General features: G+C 46.2%; 1 protein-coding gene across 1 annotated transcript in view; it reads right to left on the bottom strand.

The window, feature by feature from the left end:
• Positions 1 to 3652: 3652 nt before the first annotated feature.
• LOC128727684 (pseudouridylate synthase RPUSD2-like) overlaps positions 3653 to 22007 on the bottom strand; it is a 90736-nt gene continuing 72381 nt past the window's right edge. The window contains exons 6-11 of the mRNA XM_053821623.1: positions 13780 to 14000; positions 12125 to 12315; positions 11686 to 11892; positions 11265 to 11527; positions 5095 to 5250; positions 3653 to 3811 (exon numbers count right to left, since the gene is read on the bottom strand). Coding sequence (XP_053677598.1) covers positions 3737 to 3811; positions 5095 to 5250; positions 11265 to 11527; positions 11686 to 11892; positions 12125 to 12315; positions 13780 to 14000 — 1113 coding nt within the window. The 3' untranslated portion in view covers positions 3653 to 3736. The remainder of the gene's footprint in view (positions 3812 to 5094; positions 5251 to 11264; positions 11528 to 11685; positions 11893 to 12124; positions 12316 to 13779; positions 14001 to 22007) is intronic.

Below are 22007 nucleotides of genomic sequence, written 5' to 3'. Positions count from 1 at the left end.
AGTGTAACTCGTTTGTTTGCGGGATGCTTCTGTCGCATGTAGCTACACAAATTCGGATCTATCGCAAATCCGGTTCTTGAACGGAAATCATGATAGGAAAAGATTAAAAATAAAATTACACCGATATATACCTTAAATGATAGACACACACAAAATCTAATCTTCCCGCCAGTGAGCGGCCATTAACTGGTTGCATACATACGCTACATCCATACACCCACACACACACACATACGTACATCCACATGTGCAACAGAACGCAGAACAAGAAAGGTTCGAACACTAAACGTTAACAGTAATATGCAAACAAGAACGTAGCAACTAGGCGCTACCGAAGAAGTAACACTATCTAAAACAGTCCTTACGGGGACTAACAATAGAAAAAAAGGACAGAACGAAAGATAGAAAAGAAGAAAAAAACAATCAAACAAACAAACAATCGATACGTTTTCTTGCCGGTTTCTTTAGAAGAAAGGAGAGAAGAAAACGGAAATATCTTTTGAATGATTAGAAAATGTGTCTTTTGTCGTTTACATCATCCCCGGTCGAAATGTACAAAATCGGAAGCAGAACAAAGATCGCCACCGAAGAACGAGGCTCCACCAACCGAACACGCGTTGGCGGGCAAAGTATTTTACATTCGCTTTCCTATCTGGATGAAAAATGCAATATTAAGATGTTCTTAAGAGGAAGAAACCACCAAAAGCATCTCTCTCTCTCTCTTATTAGCAGTAGCATAAACAAATAGGCTATCGAGAACGGCCGTCCCGCTTAAGAATAGTGCACACTACCGAGAGACGCTGCCCGGATGCCGTCTCGGGTCGATATTTTGTTTTTTCGTAACCCTAATTATCCCCTTTTCTCGCGTTACTGACACTCTACTCGTACGGGTTTGTGCCATCGGTTTCCCTTTCGACTGCTTAACAGTGTTATGTCTTTTTCCTCCGGTTCTCACCCTTCATCTTGGCTTGGCAGAATAATCTTACGCTGAAACCTGCAGCTGTGCTTTCCTCGCTGATGCCTCGCTTTCTATGTTGCGTTTGATTATTAACTCCCTGTTTGCTCGCATCTGGCTTATGTGTACCGTGCTATTGTTCCCCACCCGTTGCATCGTTTTGACCTCCAGCTTCTTCAGCTTTTTCTCATCACCTTTTTCAACTCCACGCACGTGCATATGTGGCCGATTCAATTTCCGTCACCCAAGCGCGCGTAGGTTCCCCTCCCTCTACGAATTGAGCGCTCAAAATACGCATTGCAACTCTGAAAAAAAATAAAAGTTTTCTTTATCACTGCTTCAACCAAGGGTTTTTTTGTTCTGCTGACTACTGTACCCCCGAAAGGAGTACACGAGGCTGAGAGCCTGGGAAAAAGTTAATTTGCCACAAAGCGTTGACTTTTGGGAAAAAGTTTTTGCCGCTTTCTCGAATTGCGGCCTGCGAACTTCGCCCGATGGCGCAGGAATTCTCGTTCGTTCCCGAGCACTGCAATGGGTTTTGCCATCGGGTTGGAAGAATTCACCCACACCGGAATCAGAGCCACCACAGCAGCAATTGTCCCTGGCGTGGTGTAGGGAAAATACAACATATCCCTGTGGAGTGTGAGCCGTGTTGGGTGGGATGGTGTTTTATTTACGGTTTGAATGGTCTGTAAATTCAGGTAACTCCCGTTTCTGCCACCAATTACTTACGGTGGAAAAAGGTCAAACACACACACACACACGCCCAGACTCCCGAATTGTAGTTCTCGTCCATGCCGAGGCGGCCATGGAAAACGTTGAAAAGATGGCAGTGCCAAAATCAAGCGCACTCACGAGTTTGCACTCGTTGATTGAATGATTCTGGTTGAGTTCGTTCGATTGCAACAGCGAATGTTGCTGGTTTTCCTTTGCGATGACAATTTCGGCGTGGTCGCAGCAACCATTGGAAAGACAAATAAGAGTAATCAAATTAGGGGCAGCACACCTGGACCTGGCGAACTGCTGCGTGTCACGTCACATCCGTAGACATCCGTGCGCCGGACGCTCAACCCATGGTTAGTTAGTGCGTTTGTCGTAACAATGCCACGTGCTGAATGGTGACGGTGGCGGCAACGTGGCGTCGTAAAATCAATTCTACTGGCTAAACATGCGCGATTAGTCGCTAGTTGTGGCAGACAGTTTGCCGTTTGCCGTTCGTTTGCTGCGTGATGAGGTTTACTTTAACTTTAACGCGTATTCCTTTGTTGTGGTATTCTCTTACGTTTAAGGCTATACAGCTAGCAGGTGGTTTTCCTGGCCGCGTGTCTAATGCCACTGGGCTTCTTTCGTTCGATTTTTTTTACGACACTTTCGCTTTGTCGTCGTCGAGCTGTTTCGAGCTGCTTAAACATAGTAAACTATCCAACAGAACTCTTGTATGCATCCGTTTTGGTATCAATTTTGTTGTTTACGAATTCCAGTTTCGTGTGCCCTGCCCTGGTGCCATATCTGAGGCCAGTTGCGCAAACTAAACGTCACTGTATTGTCTATTTTCAATCGCATATTTTATCATTTACGCTCCCATTTTTTTACCACCTTTTCATGTTACCCTACGTTATACGAATATGTACGGCCTCATAGCACGATCGCTTATGTACGTAAGGGAGAGGTTGGGAGAGGGAGCTATAGAGTGCTATAAATGCATAAAATAGTTCAAATTACGGTGCAATTTTTTGTTTACAAATCATCAACATAGCTAAACAAACTAAAAACTATTTCAAACAACGTCTAGAAAATTCATTGAAACGCTTCTTAGCCCTCGGAAATATATACTACATTTAAATTCGGCGTCGCGTAGAACGATTTCTCAATAGAAATCTGTAGAAAATGATATAATTCGAAAGATGTAATATGCTAAGAAAACAGTATGCCCATAAAACTCTAGTCTAAGATACGCACTTTAAGACTCCCATTTGTTTTCTCTGTGGATGAAGTAGTTGGGTTAGCTTTATGCAGCTAGCCTTCATCCCGCTGTTACAGCAAAATTTGACGTTAACTGCAGTACAATCTGTCGCAGAACTGGAAGAACTACGCCATCCCTATTCCTCCTAGCTTTGAAAGCTATTTCTTTGTATCGATGCGTGTGGTGGAAACATTTTGTGATATAAAAGAGAATTAACTTACATATCGAGCTTGGGAAGCTTTTAGGAGCTTCCCTTAAAGCCGCCTGTCCAAAGCAAGCGATCACACGCCGATCGCCGCTCTATCAGCGCGTGTTTGTTACTGTTCATGTAAATAGGATGAATTCCCTACATGGTACGCTCTATTCGTCCTGATTTATGATCTTCTGTGGCTCTTTGTTTGGTAAGACTCTTCTTCTTTTTCTCTCGCGAACCACTGGTTTCAAGTGGTTGATTCTATGGTTTCCTATTAAATATCGTTGTAAGACAAAAATATCCCTACCAAGGTTCTTTGCGTTTCAGGCGCAATACGCCTCAAATATGCATTTTGATCCATTCGGTATGTCTTTGTAGTTGTGTAGTTACGTTGTGGTTACTTTTCTTGTAGTTTATGATTATGCAAGTCGCCCGACTTACGTTACGTAGAACACGCATGTCGAAATCACATGTGTTTTGGTCACAGTTACTCGCCGGCCCTGAAGTGCAGTCCGGTTGAGTTTTGCTTTGCTTGCATCGCGTTTCCTTTTGTGCTATGGTTGGAGTTGTGTTCACCCTTCACGATGAGAGTGGTTGGCTCGACTGGCCGGGCATGATGAGTGTTTTACTCGAAATAATTATCGTGCCAATCTACCCTAGCCCAATCCGGTAGCTCCGTTTCGTACTCCCAACCAGGACCCTGTAGAGAAATGGAGCGAGATGGTAGGAAAAAGTTAGCATGACGATTTTTTTATTTAATATTTCAATGGTTATCAGGCATTTTATCGGTGGGTGAGAAATTTTACATTGAAAGCATGAAGCAAAATTTGCACAGTATTGCGAATTTGTCGAGCAAAAGCTGTCCGTGCACAACAATCCAAACATTTTACACAGCTATCCGGAAACACCATCAGCATAACGGTGGAGTGACAATGGAGATAAACGTATTTCATATGAAATTGAAATTTGCCCGAACACTCGGGGCACAAAAAAGTTTCCTCGCTTATGACGGAACAGAACCGGTCTGGATTTTCCGCCAAATGACCACGCATAAACAAACGTATGGAAATGATAATTTCCTGTGTGCCATTGCGACAGCTTATGCAACTCTGCACAAATCGTTTACCGGCTGACGCGTTACGTGGCGCGAAATGGTTGAGAGCTAAAAAGAAATACAAAAAAAAAAGGAAAAGAAAGGAAAATCGTATGTCCATCTGGGAATACCGCAAAGTTGCTCATCAACCAGTTGGCCATGTCCTGGGAACGGGACAGCGTTCAGTGAACGCGACACTCCACGCCGTGATATGATGAATACGGCCAGTAGCAACGGTGATGATAAGCCACCGGTTCAGGATGACGTCGAGCACGCGTTATCCTTTTTCATTTTCACCGCGAGCGTGGATCACGTCACTCGTGACACGCAAATGTGTCGCCGAGCTCATTTCGCCGGACAGCGAACGGGGGATCTAGAGCGATTAAGGGAGTGTTTTTTTTTCTCTCTCGCTTGCGCACTGTTGCTCCTTCCTGTTGCCTGTAATTCTTTTCGTCCCGCGGCGCGCAAAAGGGGTGTAAATGAAGAATTAAAATCGTCACTGTGAAGCGGCACAGTTGGTGGTCATATTGGTGCAGGTTGTTTTTGTCTCCGCCCGATGACAATGGGAAAACGTATTGTAGCAACCCGGGCAATGTGTGTTGCCATGGAGGCTAATGCTTATTCAAATAATGAGTAGCCTGACCCGCCTGCTGTTGGTAATAGGTTCTGGCGTAATTATACCCTGCATTAGGCGTGGTTCAGCGAAATTGGCGATTAAGCAATCGTGAATTCGTAATGCTAATTTTGAAACCATTAAACCACTTCGTTGATTCAAATCAAGCATTTTTAAATAGCTCTTTCGTAAACTTTCGAAAATGAACAGTGAAAAATGAACAGAAAGTATCCTTTTGTGACCAGCACTATCACCAATGATTCCTTTGGCTACATACCTTGTACTTCCAAGCGTGCAAATACATGACCAAATCCTGCGGCTTCGGGTCCCGATAGCGCACCTTGCATTCGTAGCAGTGCTTGTCGGTTGTCATTTTATCCGGATTAAAGGCTAAGTCGGGCGATTCGTGGCCGGTCTGCGTTGCAACGGTAACCTGGCGTGGGCAGAAAGGCAAGAAAGAAGAAAAAAAAAACATACGTGTAAGTCGTAAAAAATGGGTCCATTCAAAAAAGCACACACAGTACACAATTTTTAGCTTGTTCTATTTTTTTGTTGTTGAAATGTAGCCCCATCGTTCCGCAGGAGCTTCAGGGGCCTTGTTAATGTAAGCCAGTCTAAGGGCGGGATGCACACACACACACAAAAAATCACACAGCTGCAACCAAACACACCAAACACAGCAAAATCGTGCAGCAAAGGGCGGTTTTCTTCGTTTCGGGGGACCAACCGTTGTTTGATTTGAGGGGTTCGGTAATACAACGGTGTGAACAACGGTGGGACAACAAGCTACGAGATACATTGCTGTTAATATCGGGCTACCGCTGACCGTAATCTACGGCAGGATTAAGGGAGCTGTGCTAACGGGTAAGAAGCTTAAGGCAAAGACCCACGGATGCGAGACGTGTATGTCGACTCAACAACTGCAGTTCAACGGCACTAGTAGCTAGCGGGTGGGTTTACCAAAAGGGGAGGGGGGAAAACGGGAAAATGCAATCGGTAATTAGATTCGGTGATTATATGATTCAGCAGCTATCATGATGGATTAGATGGCTAGAAAGGGCGGTCGGTGGCAGATTGCAGGGAGCAATGGGTTTTCTTAAAACGTAGCAAGGCAAACGCTGGCTGACTGTGGCTGGTGAACCTCCCCCAGACAGGTGGGGATTTTCGATTGTTAAATAAATTCGCGCAGCCAAAATTCGCTCACAACCGAAAGGAGGAGAGCACACGTTGTCCTACACGTGACCAGCACGTGGTTTGCTAACAAGCAGTCTATGAAGTAGTGGTGGTGGGATGGAAAAACCGAAACACTCGTGTTGCAAGCCTAGCCAGGCCAGGCCCGAAACTCACATTAACACCGGCAACATCGGCAGCGGCAGCACCGCCGGTGGGTGCTGGTGCCAATTTGTTGCACTCTTGAAACGCTGCTGCTCCTGCATCGTCGACCGGTGGAGCGGTGGTTGCAATTGCCGAGGTCGGAGACGGCGTAGCGGCACGTTTGGTGCATTCCCAAGCTGATTTTGGTTTTCGCTGTGAACACACAAATTTAATTATGAAAATCTATGACCGTACCACCAGCGCCTGTAATGGAGGTTTGGGCTAAGGAGACGCTTGAAAACCCCAGCCGATGGCAATGATGATGAGGAACATATTCCGGGGTGTGCATTTACGTGCATTTGCACGACCGTTGCTTCACGTTCACGGCTTATGGCGCGAATGTATGGGTTCCATTTTGGTTGAAAACAAACGTGTGAAATTGCGCTACACTTTCAATTGTTTCATGCACACGGGCGAACCGCGCCAAGCGAACGGAGGGTTTAGTTTAAACGAGCCCGCCAACATGCACGCCATAGTCGATAGTCGACTATTCGCCACGCCAGGATACGCCGGCGACGAACTGCGAATGGATCGGTGAAAATTAGTATAAATAACCACTAAGTCCGGTGGTCACCGCAGGGACATAATACCATCCCCCGAAACCACCCCGTCTCGGCCACGTTCGTGCAACGGATACCGACTCATAATGGTCACATTTAACCCGGTTTGTTTTACGCCTGCTCTCGCACACCATGGTCCATGGTTTCGAGAGCGCCCGCAAAAGCAAAACACTCCCAAAAACCATTCGAATGCATCCAGATTTGACCGACCCGAAAGTGGACAGACCACACCGTACCTTTGACAAGGGGGGGGGGGGTGCAATTGCTGTCGGTGTGCACTTTTCCAGGATTTAAATTGAATATTCGAAAACCGAAGCGAATCCACAGGGAGGCGCGGCCCGCCATGGCGAATCCTTTCCACCCGAGTTCGGTCCCCAAATGGCTCATAAATCCCTCACGACCCCTACCGGTGGGGGGAGCGAGGGGGGGTCCTGGGTTGTCCCGGTGGTCAGGGAAGAGCGGTTTCGATGTGCAAGCAAAGCCAACGGAGCAAGCAGCAGCACTGGGAGCGTGCAAAATCCCAACCGTAGCACCGGAGTCGGGCTTATAAACGGGGTTGAGCCGGGGAGGCCAGATTCTCGGTATCTATTTATAATGAGATACTAATCAGGTTACGTGTAGTAGTAGTGAAATAATATCGCAGCAAATTGCCGAAAATGCAATAAAACCTCTTTAATATTAGATTTCGGATGTAAATGGGTGGTTTTTCGTTCGGTTCCCCCTAACCCATCGTTTGTAGTTTAGCCGGATGGTTGGGAACCATTTTATTCGCGCATATGCCGAGCGCGCACGCGAACAAAGGATGCATTACTGCCCAATTTGGTGCACACGGCCCAGGTGGCAGGATGGCTAGTGCAGGATGATCGTGTTCATAGAACCAACAACAAACAAAAAAAAAGAAGCTGTCTCTAAACCTCCCACACCCGTCGGTGCAACGTGCGGCAGAGGACTATCATTGCACAGATGGCGGCCTGGCATTGCTAATGAATGGGCAATCGAATTAGCTATGCCGTCAGGAATACCGTTAAGCAAACAAATTATCTTGCTCGTTATCAACGATGGGGCATCACCGGGAAACGGGCACCGGGAGTCGGCAGCTTGCCTGGTGCATCTGTGCTGTGCTGTGCTGTGCTAATTCAAATTTCCTTTTAGCACGCGCGCCTTAGCCGAGATTAATGGAAATAGGGATTAATTATGTGTTGCGAGCTTTTATGTCGGTCGGTAAATTACTGGAAGTTGCATAATGCAGCCGCGCGTAAGGCGTGCGACCTTGCGCCCACGGACGCCGGTGCAAAAAGGGAGGTGATGGCTCGAGTTTAGCCAGGAGAAATTAGCGTTATCTCGCCACGGCATTCAGCCGCAATCAATTAAAGAAAGATCCATCCGTTGATCAACAGTGGAATTACCATAAACGACGACCTGGCCGCTGGAGGAGGTGGCGCATAAGACTCGTAAGCCTCATTAGGGGTGGTTGACTTTAGCCCAAATCGCTATCGCATTTGTCACGCGACTCGAGTGGTTGTTTGGCTTTGCTGATGGCTTTTGAAGCTGTATCACATCACCGCCGCGCGTGGTGATGATTCGGAATGAACACGGGGGCCGCGAAATTATGGATTTATTATGGTGCCATCGCAACGCAACCAGGCTCTGGTGCGTTTGTACCGATGGTGTTTTCTAAGCGTAGCGTCTTGAAAGCTTCCTTTAAATCGAAACTATTGCAGAAAACCACCAAACCATCAGAAGCCCCCAAAGCCGCCAAAAACCGACGGGCTAAATTTATGTCTAATTAACATCAATGATTTCACTTTTCCGCTTTCCAGTTCCATTTACGCAAGCTGAACAAACATCATTATAATTCGTGAGTTTGACGCCGGTGGTACAGATAAGAAATAACGCTACCATCAAAATCAGGACGTCTCGGCGCTCGGGTCGTACCAGAGTGCGTCATATTGTGGAGTGCGTTTGCTGCTCGTCGCGGCGGTCCTTTAACCGATCGCGGTATTCTTAAAGTCACGCTTGCTCAAGACTAGTGGAAGGAAGCAACGGAACGAACCTGCCTCCGTTGAACTGTTCAAGCGTACGGCGCGCATCGGGTACAAGTACATGAATACGTATATATATACATCAAGCCTTTCAATGCAAACTCACCACTTCTTATCGTTTCGACTTGTTGTCACAGCTAGTGTCACTTTCTCGAGAGCGAATGGTAACGACAAGCGCACACATGAGCCGACCAGACGACGTGCCGTTTTTGGTGCGGGGTGATTTCTCACTTTGGTCAGAAATTGCGCCATAAATTTATGATAGTTTTCAAAGCACTGGTGGTGGTGCTTGCTTTGTGCTCGGTTTCAAATATTTAAACAACACTTCAACACCACCTCGAGGTGGTCCCCTTTTCGAGCGGGTGGTTATTCCTGGGAGGGAACGGGTCCTTTAATTATGACTGAAACAATTTTCACATGGCGGTCAGCGCGCGTTTTCCTATTCGACATTTGGCAAGCGAAAGCATATATTGCCTGGTAAAAAGGGGCTAACAAGCGAGGACGATGGAGAATGGATGGATTATTATTACCGCTGGAATTATCCTTTCAGTGGTGGAAGAAATACGTATGCATGGCTAAGCGTAGCAAAAATATAACGTTCGCCGCGCTCAATATTGTAACGCATTCCATAGATTAATGCCATCCACTCAGCCAGCCAACCCGCTGCGGCAGTCCGCTCTGTCATCCTTTTTTTTTGGTGCAGGATATTCCCACCTCCGCAGCCGGTTCGCTACGATAAGATATTACTGCGCTATCATAAATGGCGATGGCATTTGGGGGATCATTATCGCAAGGTGGGAGGAAATAGTTCCACTGCTTTTTGCCGCACCCGAGTGGGCCCCGCGTTTGCTTTTCGCCGCACAGTCTCGCGACCGTAGGGTTTCAACAGGTTGGACGTGGTGAGTTGCACTGGCTGGCACCTTATCGTTCTTGTGCTGCCTGTCACGGGCAGAACTATCGCCGGAAGCTATGGGAAGCCAACCGTAACGAATTCAGCCGTGGCGCGAACCGGTGGCCTAAGAGTGGTGGGATGAAAGAGCGCACACCGGACTGGTATTTAATTTAATTTCCTCCGTTCCATCACAGCTCCTGAAATGCCACGCGAAACGAGATGGGACGGCATTTCTCGGCTCTGACGGGAGGAAAGATCGAGAAAGAGCGCGCGCGGGCGAGCGTACACTTTTAGGCCGGCAAATGACACTAGCACTGAGTTTTTACGAAGAAAAAACACTCACAAACTCACCCACACCAAACGCGCGGCAGGACATTTTGGTTCGCAGCACTTTGCATAAGGATGGCGGCAGCGGCGAATGGAAAACAGCATTTGAGCTCAGTTAAACAAACTATCAAAGAAAATTGCACTTTCTGGAATATGCACTCCGTCTTTTCTTGTCAAAAAAGGAGAGAGAGAAAAAAAAATTCAGAATGCCCCGGCAATGTCGGTCGCCGTATGATTCGTTCGTTTGGGAGTGCTTCCGGTCCGACGTTTACCACGGTCACGGCAGCGCCACACCGTTCAACAGATTGCGTTTGAGAGGAGCAACGACAGAAGAGCGCAAAAGAAAAGAGCAAAAAAAAAACAGAAAGAAACACCCACACACAATCCGACGGAAAGAAAATTAGAACTACCATTCGAGACTAGCTCGTTCGCCTTTTGCCTATCACACGATTCATCGCAGACTTTGCCCCATAAGTGAGCTGAACAGTTTTTGCATGAAGGCGCGCAAGGATCATTATCTGCGTATCGTGATAACAAGAAGTTTTTTTTCTCGTCCTTCCGCGCCCTCCGCCCCCCCCCCCTCCTACTCCTCTCATTTCCGCTTCAACTGACATCGCGATTAGGTGCTCGCGGATGTACGCGAGCATGACCGGGTGCGAGAAGAGATCGGGAAAAGTTTTTAATGAACCTCGAAAACCGAATTGCTATTATTATTTAAAATTAAATGAGCAAATCTGACAGGCGCACAGGGCATCGGCAAAGTTGGGCCCGGTTTTTGGGGGGGGGTGCTCGTTGTTAGGGGGTGTTTGTGTTTAGAATTTCGCCAGATTATCACCTATCACCGTTGGCCTTCTGCTCGTAGCCCAAGCCCCCAAAAGTGTGTTGTTGTGGGCAAAATTCTTGTTAAATTCTTGGCAGGTGGTTTTTGGCGTGGCAAATTCAGGCTTTGCGAGCCGGTTACCTGTTACGGGACAATTTCACGCGTCCGATTAATTAATGAACCCCGGCACAGCGTTGGGTTCCGGGGAGTAGTTGGGTAGTTTGAATTTGATTTGCGATGCGAACACGCGAATGAACTGTCGTTCCAAATTCACGCTCGTACGCTTGCTTTGGGTGCGAATCGAATCAACTCGGGCGCTTCCCGCCAAAATTGACGACAAACGCATGATAAACTCTTTCCACGAGTGCACCGGGAGAATTGTAAATGAAAATGAGGTGGGTAGACATATTTTTTTTTTGTTTTCGTAATTACCTTCTGGGACTGCATCCGGCTGCACAGCATGGTGGTGTTGGTTCCCACGGCACTGACGATGGCGGCATTGTTCGTGGTGCCGGTGCTGACGCTTGTCCCGATGCCGGCGCTGCTGACCGCGTTCAGTGCATTCGGAATCAGCATCGAGGCGCACATATTCTCGTGGGGGCTTTCGCTGCCCAGCGATACGGGCCGGGGGCTTTCCGAGCAGGGCGATGCCTCGCGGGATACACTCTCCGAGTCGTCGTCGGATAGAATTTGTCCTGTTGGCAGAAGCGATACACGACGATGCAATCAGTGGACGATGTTCGCCGTGATCCATTACGGTTCCATCGACCGCGCGATTCCACCGTGCCCAAATGGGGAATAAAAAACCACACCCTCGGAACCTAAATCCACCCACATGTCCTCCGCTACTTACCCTTCACATCGTCCAGGTCATTTTTCATCGGTTTAAACATTGACAGATCCGAGTCACCGTCGATGCCGAGCCAATTTTCTGCATTGTGAATATTGATCAGATCCTTCACCAGCTGCTCGTCACTTTTGCCGCCGATATCGCCACCGCGGCCCTTTGCCGGCCCGAACACGTCGTGGTTGTACAGTGGATCATTCACGACCGGGTATCCTGTGGGTTTGCCCGAGAGGATTTTGCGCCGTTCGAAGGCAGCAACAACGATGGACAAAGAAGCAAACAACAAAAAAAAACCGCACCAACCACGTTGCCAGCGACCGAGAAAATGGAACGGAAAGAAACAGATATAGTGCCGGACCGTGTGGAGGAAAATTACCGGCGTCGAAATTGATTCATGCCGTGCAAACAAGTGGCACTCGGGGAGATGCCCGGCCGTATTCCTTACCGAGGTACTGCAGATGCACCCGAATCTGGTGCATGCGGCCAGTGAGGGGTTTGCACAGGACGACGCTGCTGCTGCCGTTGAAACCGAGCTTCTGGAACGTGGTCGTACATTCCTTGCCCTTGGGAGAAACCTTGCACACGCCGATCTTGTAGCTGACTACCTCGATTGGCTCCTTGCACTCGATGATGCCGCTGCAAAAGGGAATGGTGAACGCGAAGCACGGGAAATGTGATACGAGTTGACGGAAAGGCTCCAAAGTGATACTGAATCAATTCCGCCGGTTCATCCATCCATTCATGCGTCCGGCCGGACGTCTAGCTGTGCTTGGATTGGCGCCCGGACTCGCGTCTTACATTGCCCTCTCGTCTAGCTTCCAGACACGCTCTCTCTCTCTCTATTTCGTTGAGTCATTGATCAGCTGATGTCATAGTCACGCAGAAATGGCCGGCGGTGGTCGGTGATTCGTCCTTTTTTTTCACTCTTCTTTCCCGACGCTTTCGCTTCAATCAAAAGCAACCCACGAGCTCACACGCAGTGGGGGTGGCAAGACTAACATGACACAATTTCCCACGGATGGAACGCTCCCGGGAGACTCCTAGACTAAGAATTACCGCCGCGTACAAACACAGTCACACACACACACACACACACACATCTCGGCGGGGTCCGGATGAGTTTGCTTGGCCCCCGAACGTCGCCAGCTTCCATTAGTGTCTGTCTCGGTCGATGAAGCATAGCGTGCGTCCTTCCACAGATCCTCGCGCATTTCGGCGAGCGAAGGAAGCTTTCAGCATACGCAAGCATTCGGATCCAGTTAGCGCAACCACACACACACACACACACACGCGCGCGTCGGTAAACTCACATAATTGGAATCCTTATAAGCTGACAAACTTCCGATGGAGGTCGAACTTCGGGGTGTCCGGATTCGCTTTGCTCGCTATGCTTTGAAACCACCCGTTGCAACCACCGCGGGAGATGCTCTTGGATCGAGGCCATTGCGAATGAAATTTTCCCATTCACAAAATTCGGGACAATTGAGCACAAAACGGGACGGGAGGGCAGTGATTTAATTTAATTGTCATTACCATATCTGTAACGGATGCGCGCGTTTCAGCCGCCATGGCACGCTTGGATGGTGTTTGGTTTCGAAAAACCAAACGCAGCCAATTTGGTAATTTTAGGTTAAATATGCTTCCGTGCGGTCAGCGAAATTGCATGGGAATTGCCGGAAGTCAGTGTGGGTTGTCTCACTCCACCCACTCGCGTTGAGTTCATGGGCGGTTTAATTTCAAAAGCACCGACGAAAAAAAAAAAACCCTGAGCTACTGTTTCAAAACCCGCCCCGTATTTACACGGATGGATGACCCACGATGGATTAGTTTTCAGATGCTGAGTTTCAATCACAGGGACGACATATTTCACAGGGTACTAATTCGATTCACATGTAATCAGTCGCCGGCGAACTATTCGGCACACCGGGAGGGATCGATGGTCCGGTCTTACGAGTCCGTTATCCGATTAGCACAAGACGATGCGATCGAACGGGATGGATGGATGACGGGGGGTTCGAGATTCCAATCAATTTGCATACTTTAGCTACAGGGGAGAAGGGTGCCGTTGCTTATCGTATTATCGGGTCGTGTGGTACTTACTCTGGAAATTCGCCCTCCACCCGGCAGATGTACTCCTTCCGCACCTGTCGGTTCCGGATCTGGTGCTCCATTTGGCGGGCCTTTTTGGGGCTGCGACCGAACAGCAGCAACCCGGACGTGAGCCGATCCAGCCGGTGGATGGTACGGAGATTTTTCAGATTATACTCCTTCGCCAGAATGAACACCACCGTGTTGTGACGGTAACGGCCACAGGGATGCACCTTTTGGGGTTTTTTTTTTGGTTTATGTTCGGAATTTCAAATCGCGAGGCACAGTCGCGTTTTTTGTTTGTAATTCAGTCCCAACCGGCACGGACCCAAATCGGACGCCAAGAAAAGCGATACGGTGAAATTAAGAGAGAAATAACCAAACATGTGCGTTAGAAAGGGAATGAATAGCTGTTCTGCGGATGATGCTTAACAATATTGATCTTCGATAAGGACACTTTAATGTAAACATTTAATACTGCTTAATGGAAGAAAACAAATAAAAACCACTTGTTGAAACGGTTAAAGTTTTAACTTGAATCGTACTGCAAGCAAAGTAAACACACAGTTAGGGCATTCTCACGTCAAACAAGCATTAGTTGGGCTTAGTTGGAGTAGGAAGAAACATTGAACGAGTTGTAAAACGCACTCAGGTGTGTTTGATTTGATTCACGGAGTATCGGAAAATGAAGGCCACAAAATACACGCTGCATAACTCGAACTCTTTCACCAATAAAACACACACACAAAATGAGGTTTATTTTGGTGAGGTTTTGAAAATCGATTCGTCACACTACATACAAGTGTCGGGAAAATTGAAACAAAAGAAGAAGAAAAAAAAACGCCATCGATGAATCGGCGCCACCCAACCAATGAAATAATCAGGACAAACAGATAAACGACTTCGCGAGCGGACACGCAAGTCTGGAGGGTCGTTATAACTGGGAGTCGTTGCATTCGTTGCAAGGATAGCGCTAGCAGGGCCCGGGAAGAGTGAAAGCTGTTGTTTGGGTCGTAATATTTGTACCATATACGGAATAGCAATAAAATGTTCAGCGTGTGGCAGCCTTGGCGCACCTGGCAAAATACTAATGGCGTGAAAATTCCTTGGAGTAATCACCATCTGCTTGGTTCGTATGCAGTGACTCGCAAGCACCGAATGCATGTGGGATGATATTACCGGGGCATCGTTATCCTTTTGACCGTCCATTGGGTGCCTTGCGCCATCAAACGACCAGACTTTTCCCATGGAAGCCATGGAGGTGTTGTTGTTGATGCGGCGTACGATTGGCGTTTGCGATTCGTGAGGCAAACCATTTCACTGCTGCATGAAGCTTTTGGCATCTGACGTTGACTGAGGTTTCATTACAGTTTGGCTTCACCTGGCCACGATGGCCCGGTGGAAGCGTGTGTACCGGGGGGTTTGTGTGGAATGAAGCTAAATTATGATGGAGTAGCAACATGCAAGCCATATTTACTGTTCTGTTTCGTCCATCGCTAGTCAGTCGAGACGAGTTGAACGATGACGAATAGAGCAGCCTGAACTAGGCACACATGTGGTGTTTAAATTGGCAAAACGCAAAATATCTGCATCGTAATTGTGCTAGTGGGTACAAATTTGATCGAAATATCCAATAGCGTTCCGTATGCGTGGCAATGTGGAAGAAAAATTCACCTTTACCTCGGGAAAACATGTCAACGAAAAGGTATCTACGAGCTATAAGGCAGAATTCCTTAACAGAAAATTGTTGCTTATCTACAAATGAACAAAGCTCTGCCCGATTAACGGAGCCGAGATGTATGATTACAAAAAATTTACGTATTGATTAAGCATTTTGCCCAATTTGGCATGCTTTGGAAGCCCCTTTGGTGCTGTTTAAAAGATTAAAAACAGTTTCCTTAGGCCGGGCAATGACAAATCCCATAGAAAATTAGCTTTTGAATCAACGATTTGTTCAGCGACGATAAAAGAACAGACATTACACCCGACCTGTGAATGTAATCACAGCAAGAAGATGTAATCCTATTAACATCCATTCTCGCCAACCCTCCAAAGCCAAACTAGCAACAAATCAAGCTGATATTCACCCAAATTGGTGCGCTGTGCAGTGGCATCCATAAATCGACCGGAATATATCACCCTCCCAAAGGATACACCTGTGATGTCTACGTTACTCGACCGCACGGCAGCGGCTTCTATCACCGAGCACATTATCTCCGGTGTTGGTGGTTCTATTTAGAATCGGAAGCGCCACGTACCTCTCGACAGAAAAAGGAACAGTTTTAGATTTAAATTTTCCCATTATCCCCTGGTGAAAAGTGTGCGTGCCTGTTTTGGAGCCGCGGCAGCACGTGCCACGTGAGGGGTTTCGCATTGAAGAGATGCCTGAGTCGTACGCCACGCTCATAGCTCATGGGATTGAATGTTTTTGGACTCGTAAAGAGCACCGTAATGAGTGCTAAATTTTGGCTTATCGGCATCGGAGCAAATGGTTAATCTCCTTAGCGTACAACGAAAAAACTGACAAGGGATTCGGTGTGTGTGTTGGCTTTCTTTTTTTTTATGGGCCCATTGTGTATTGCATGGTCAGCGATGATACGAAATGGTGCCGAGGATCAACGATAAAACCGCCGTTATTTTTGCTACGTGCCAGCGATAATAATTTTGGAGTTGGTTAGCAAAACAGTAATCTGCTGGTGAAAAATTACGATAAGCAATCACCAGGGGCAGGGAAAAACAGAAACAGGTTAATTTGTTTGATTTATGGTAAACTGGGCGTTGCAGTGTCTTTGGTATTCAGCAGACGGAGTACACCTGATCCTAATAACACTGTTAAACGATAATTTATGTTGAGGACTCGGCAGATGGACTGCCGGTAGCTTCTGACCAACTTGGAACGAGCAAAGCATGGAGTATGTTGTGTGGCAACAGCACACAACATCAGGCCGAAATTACTCGCACATACCATGATCAGTGTGAGAAAACGAGAAAATAGCCATTAAAGTACAACACACACAAAAAAAAACCTTCGACCCGTTTCAGTTAGAGGAAGCATCGACATGGATTTCCTCACATCCGACGACTGTCGCAACGGGATTTCATTTGATTGCTACAGACAGGGTTCTCTTCCGTGGGACCTTTTCAACTTTTCCTACCCATGCCATTTCGCATCACGGCAAAGATCGACCGGACGGCTACGAAGTGCAAGCACCGATCCGGTTGCGATTCGGTCCTTCAATTTGAAAAGAAGCTTCCGTTACTCACTCTTCGATTGTCCTGCTTGACGGTTCCCCTTTGGTGAATCGTTAGGGAGCCACTAAAAGGACGAACTTTTTTCACCCAGCCACCGGCTTTAGCAGCCTGCCACTGTCTGTTTCAAATCTTGTCCCGAGTGGCGCAGCAAATGAAACTGGAAATGGAAACCAGCGATTGGGGAACTGGGGAGGCAGAAGTTATGGGGAGCACCTCTAAATTCTCACCCCACCGGTGACCGTGCGCGGCGGGGGCGTGATGCGGAAGAGTGAAATCGAAAACGAATAAAGATGAAAATTTATCTAAGAAATGGGCCCCGACAAAGCTTCGAATGGTTGTCTGGGGAATACTTGAGATCGGAAGTTGGCCCCGGAACTGCCGGGCCCGGCGTAGTGCGTTGTGCGAAAACAATTTCCTTTTCGCAACTGCTCAAACTAGGCGCGTTATGGAGTAGATGATGATAGTCGTGGCATGGGAACGAAGGTCGTAAACTTGATAACGTCGATAATGTTGCGTTACGTATTAGGGCACATTTGGCGCGGTTGCCGAAATAGGCCATTTTTTTTCGGTTACACCCTTTTTTGCATCCCTTCGATTCGTTACGCTGGCTACATTACGCGGGAGGATTTTATTCCGCACATTAATAGTTGTTCGATGGGAATACCAAGCTGGGTTGCAACTGGCTTGGTGTGTTTGTGAGTGTTACAAAATTACCCATAAGAAAACACAACGGTTATAAGCGATCGGTTTAAAATGCGAGTTACGGATAGCAGCATCCAACTTCCACTTGAGAGCATGTTAGTGTTATAGACAGTTAACGAGAGTGCGAGGAAAATTACGTGTCGTCATAAAATCTTCCTTAGCGGTGTCGTAGATTCGATGAAATGATGGTCCGTCTCAGAGTGACCTTTTTACTCATACGAAGAAAATTATCCGACCAATTCCATTGGTTTTCGGTAATGTTCGCCTTTTACCGTTCGCAAGTGCATTGTTGACGTTCCCCTTTTGCTTGAGGTGTTCTGTAAAGTAAGGATCCAGCATCATACTGTGGTTTTTCACAACGCATCCCAACTAACGCCACCGTCAAAGACTGGTCGCACTGGTGCAAACGGTGACCGATCCAGACCAATTTAGGGGAAAAAAGGGTGACACAACACAACACGCAACTGGAAGTGGGAACGGTCGGTAGAACCCCGCAGACCTGCTGTTCGGCGGGTGTTGTCAAACTTTACTTTACTCACCGGCAGCGAACACGGTTTGTCCAGTACCACGAGATCATTATCGACATAGATTATTTTTATTGAATGATCTAACACGGGCGTCTCGTGTCTGTTGCGGCCGGCCCGAGCGAAACATAGCCAACATAAGAAAATAACACAGAGGCGTCAACGTGCCGTGGTGGTGAGCGAGCGTTTTTTATTTCCGGATTGTTTCCGAACAACCGGTGGTGATTGGGGGGTGATTGGGAGGTTTTGTTTTAGCGCGCAGTAACCAGCAACCGGTGTTTGTGGTCGCGCCAGGTCGCCAGCAGGTTCACAAGTGTGTTCACGATTCAGTACAATTGGGTGACGGCGATGGCGATCATAACCAGAGTCGCGGAATCCGATCGGCGTCCAGGTGCAGCCATCGTTAATCACGCACACATACACACCCGGGCAGAGTAATATTTCAGTGTTATTATTTGTTTTATCATCACTAGGGGTTCATCGCTATCGGTTGCATTATTGGCAATGATTATTATGCTACAAATGATGAGGGTTTAGGGTACAGGGAAGGTTTACGCGGTTGTAGCAATGCCAGACAAAACCGCAACATTCTGGCGATTATTTATGCATTGAATGTTGAAAAAAGAAAAATGGTCAAATATTTTACAGCAATATTATTCGTTCGTACGTTCGTGCGTTCGTTCATTTCGTAGCGTTATCAGAAAAAAAATTACATCCTGTTTTTTATTACATCAGCATGCCCCGAAGCATGTACATGCCCTTACACAGGCCCACAGGTTGATTAGCTTAGTGCGCCCTGTCAGTTGGTAGCTTTCGTAATAAACGGCCCTACATTCAAGCGGACAATATTTTCAAACAGTTCCTTTCGAAAATTATTATGCTAATATCTAAGCCTGTCTTACGATTGTGGATGAACGTGTATCATGTTCATGCTGCGATCACATGTGTTCAAAGAAGTGGTGTTGTGAGGTTACATACCGATGTCGATATATAAAAAGCACTTGAACAAACTCAATAAAGCATGGTTGGCAACGAAAGCACACATGATGACACAGTCCAAATGTATCAGTAACCGTAGCGTATTTATCAGTTCATAAAAAAATGCGGTAAGTCATGAAGGACCAGGCGCCTCCATCAAAGATTCAGCGCAAAGCTTATCTGAATTCCGCATTGGGCGTTTCGTTGTTAATATGGTTAAATGAAGAAAAAAAACACACAACAAAACGAAATCAGCTTTCAGCAGCAATTCAACAGTCTTATGCGAACTCCGAAATACCACGCTACGTATACGCATGGGTTGTTTCATGCGAGGAGTTTGTAACACCATCGGTAAATCTAAAAAACCAGTACGACCATAAATGTTGATCCTGTAATCTGTGCATTGCAGAGTTGACAAGGTGAATGATGGCAATATGGCGTTGATGAACCGAAAGTCAAGCCTATTAAAATGTTAGTCACATGTAGCTTCCATCAGAAAACATCCGTACAAAAAAGAACACGCAGCAAAGCGCTACCATATCAAGCAAGGCTTAGTATTGTGCAAAAGCAAACAACTGCTTACTCCGCATGCCATCAGTCAGACGAAACGGGATCTTTATCTTCAAAGAATGCAAGCCAGCATGTGGGCGAGAAAACTTCAGACAAATAAGTATAAATCTTTCAGTGGCAGGAAGCTAAGCAACCGGTCGGAAGGGTGATTCGCAAAGTTATTAAGCTCCAAACGATGGAATATCCCTTGATGATGGGCTGCAAAATCACAAATTGAAGCGAGTGTAACGGGCGAAAAAAAAAACGCACAAATCTGCAGCACATAAAACACACAGCGGCGACAGTACACATTATCTTCTCGTTTTTGGAACCATGGGTGCAGGGACAATATTTGCCACGCTTCTGCTGCTCACTTTATATCTTTATCTGGTCTTTTTTTCCTACGCACATAATGCTGCAATGACACCATATTGATACTGGCTGATATATGTTTAGTGCATGGGAGCGCAAACGAGCACTTCTGAGTTCAACTCCACAGGGAAAACACAGCGGATATGATATGCTATATTTTATTAGATTAAACTCAAATAGATTTATTGACAGAGCAGCATGGTTTACATAAGCGAAAAGAATATAATTTTATCTTTCACTTTTTCATCAGCACTCCCTCCTGACGCTGTTTCCTTCCGGCGAATAATAGCATGTCGCATGGGTCGTAGAACAACTGCAGAAGCAAAAACTCGCATGTGCCCTGATATGATGTGAGTGATAGCTAAAGAGCTATTATGAGCTAAGCAAAGCAACAAATGCTATTGTATAAAACAAACAGCCTGAAACTTTATAGATAAATTCCATTTGTAAAAGTTCGTACATTTGCACAAACATTGTTTTATAAATATCCAAGTTCATTTGAAAGGCAGAAAAAGCGAGAAGATAACCATCAAATGAAACCAAAAAAGAGTTTTCTTAATTTGTTCCCACTTGACGAACGGCAGTAATCTCTAAAGGATACAGCTGCGCAACCCAAAAAATGACAAGTTCAACATTTCCAAATTGAGACCCTCCAGTGCGAAGGATTGTCGCTTTAGGATCTCGCCCAATCACGTCCCGTGGTTTGTAGTTCCCAAGCGAAATCAATTGAAAGCACGAAGAATGCCCAAGCTCTCTGAGCGAATATTCAGCGCACAATAGCAATCGTTAGTAATAGCGGCTAATCCGCTTCCGACCACGTTGGCAAAGTTGAACTGACAGTGACCGGTTGGATTCTATTATTTTCTTTTTCTTTTTCGCGTTGTGGAAATTGAACCAAATTTTCATCAACCACTTCGCTTGCTTATCCGTTAGCTGATGTTTCGAAACGATGCGGCTGGGCATCATCCGGCTCCCGAAGGAGAAAGCCATACGAGAAGCTTCAAATCCGCGCACATAATTTAATCTAGCTTTTGATTCTGAAATTCCAGATAAATCCATACCTCGGTGGACCAATACTCGGTTGAAAAATGTGTTTAACTTGTTGTGTGCCTCCAGAACGTGAGTGTGCTTGTCCATTTTTTTATTTGTTCAATTGACTTGCTGCTAGAGAAGCAAAAGGATTACTGCGGCTGCCACCTCATCGTAATCATATTGTGTTGGTTGAGTACGTTGTCAATTTTTGTTTGATTTCTATAAAGCGTTGATCACTTTTCAGAGAAATTTGTTAAAAATTGAAGCTATCAAATAGTTGGACTGGAGATCAAATTATTGATAGTGGCAAACGACATTGAACTTTATTGTAGTGTTAATATAGACGTCATTGATAATATAACTATGTAAGGATAGATTTCAATGAAAAGAGTTTCACTCAAAATAACAAAAAAACCAAGATGGTAGCGTAATCATTATCAGCTCACATTTCAGCATGCACGAAACTTCAGTTAACATAAATGACCATTTCACAGTCAAGTTGCAACACGTATAAAAGAACAATGCCAGTTTACATGATAAATGACCAGTGTTAGGCATTCAAAACAAAACTATGGTAAAAAAAATGTATTTTTGCTTTCTCCATTAAATGTTCTTTCACGTTCAGTGCTTTCTCTTCCACCATCAAAGCTACTGGGTCGTTGTCAACATTGTTTGTGAGAAAGCTCTGTAAAAGTGAATGATAGTTCACAAACAATGGGAGTAAATAACCACATGAATTCAAACTGAACCTCATCTTTGTGGAAACAGTGTGCTGAAACGGGCAGTATGGAATATTTTCAAATTATCAGAGGTACAATCAATGTACCATTT

The sequence above is a fragment of the Anopheles nili genome, chromosome 3, assembly GCF_943737925.1.
Source record: "Anopheles nili chromosome 3, idAnoNiliSN_F5_01, whole genome shotgun sequence".
Classification (NCBI taxonomy): Eukaryota; Metazoa; Arthropoda; class Insecta; order Diptera; family Culicidae; genus Anopheles; species Anopheles nili.
Note: the sequence above shows the minus strand (reverse complement) of the source record. Positions and strands in the feature narration are given on the sequence as shown.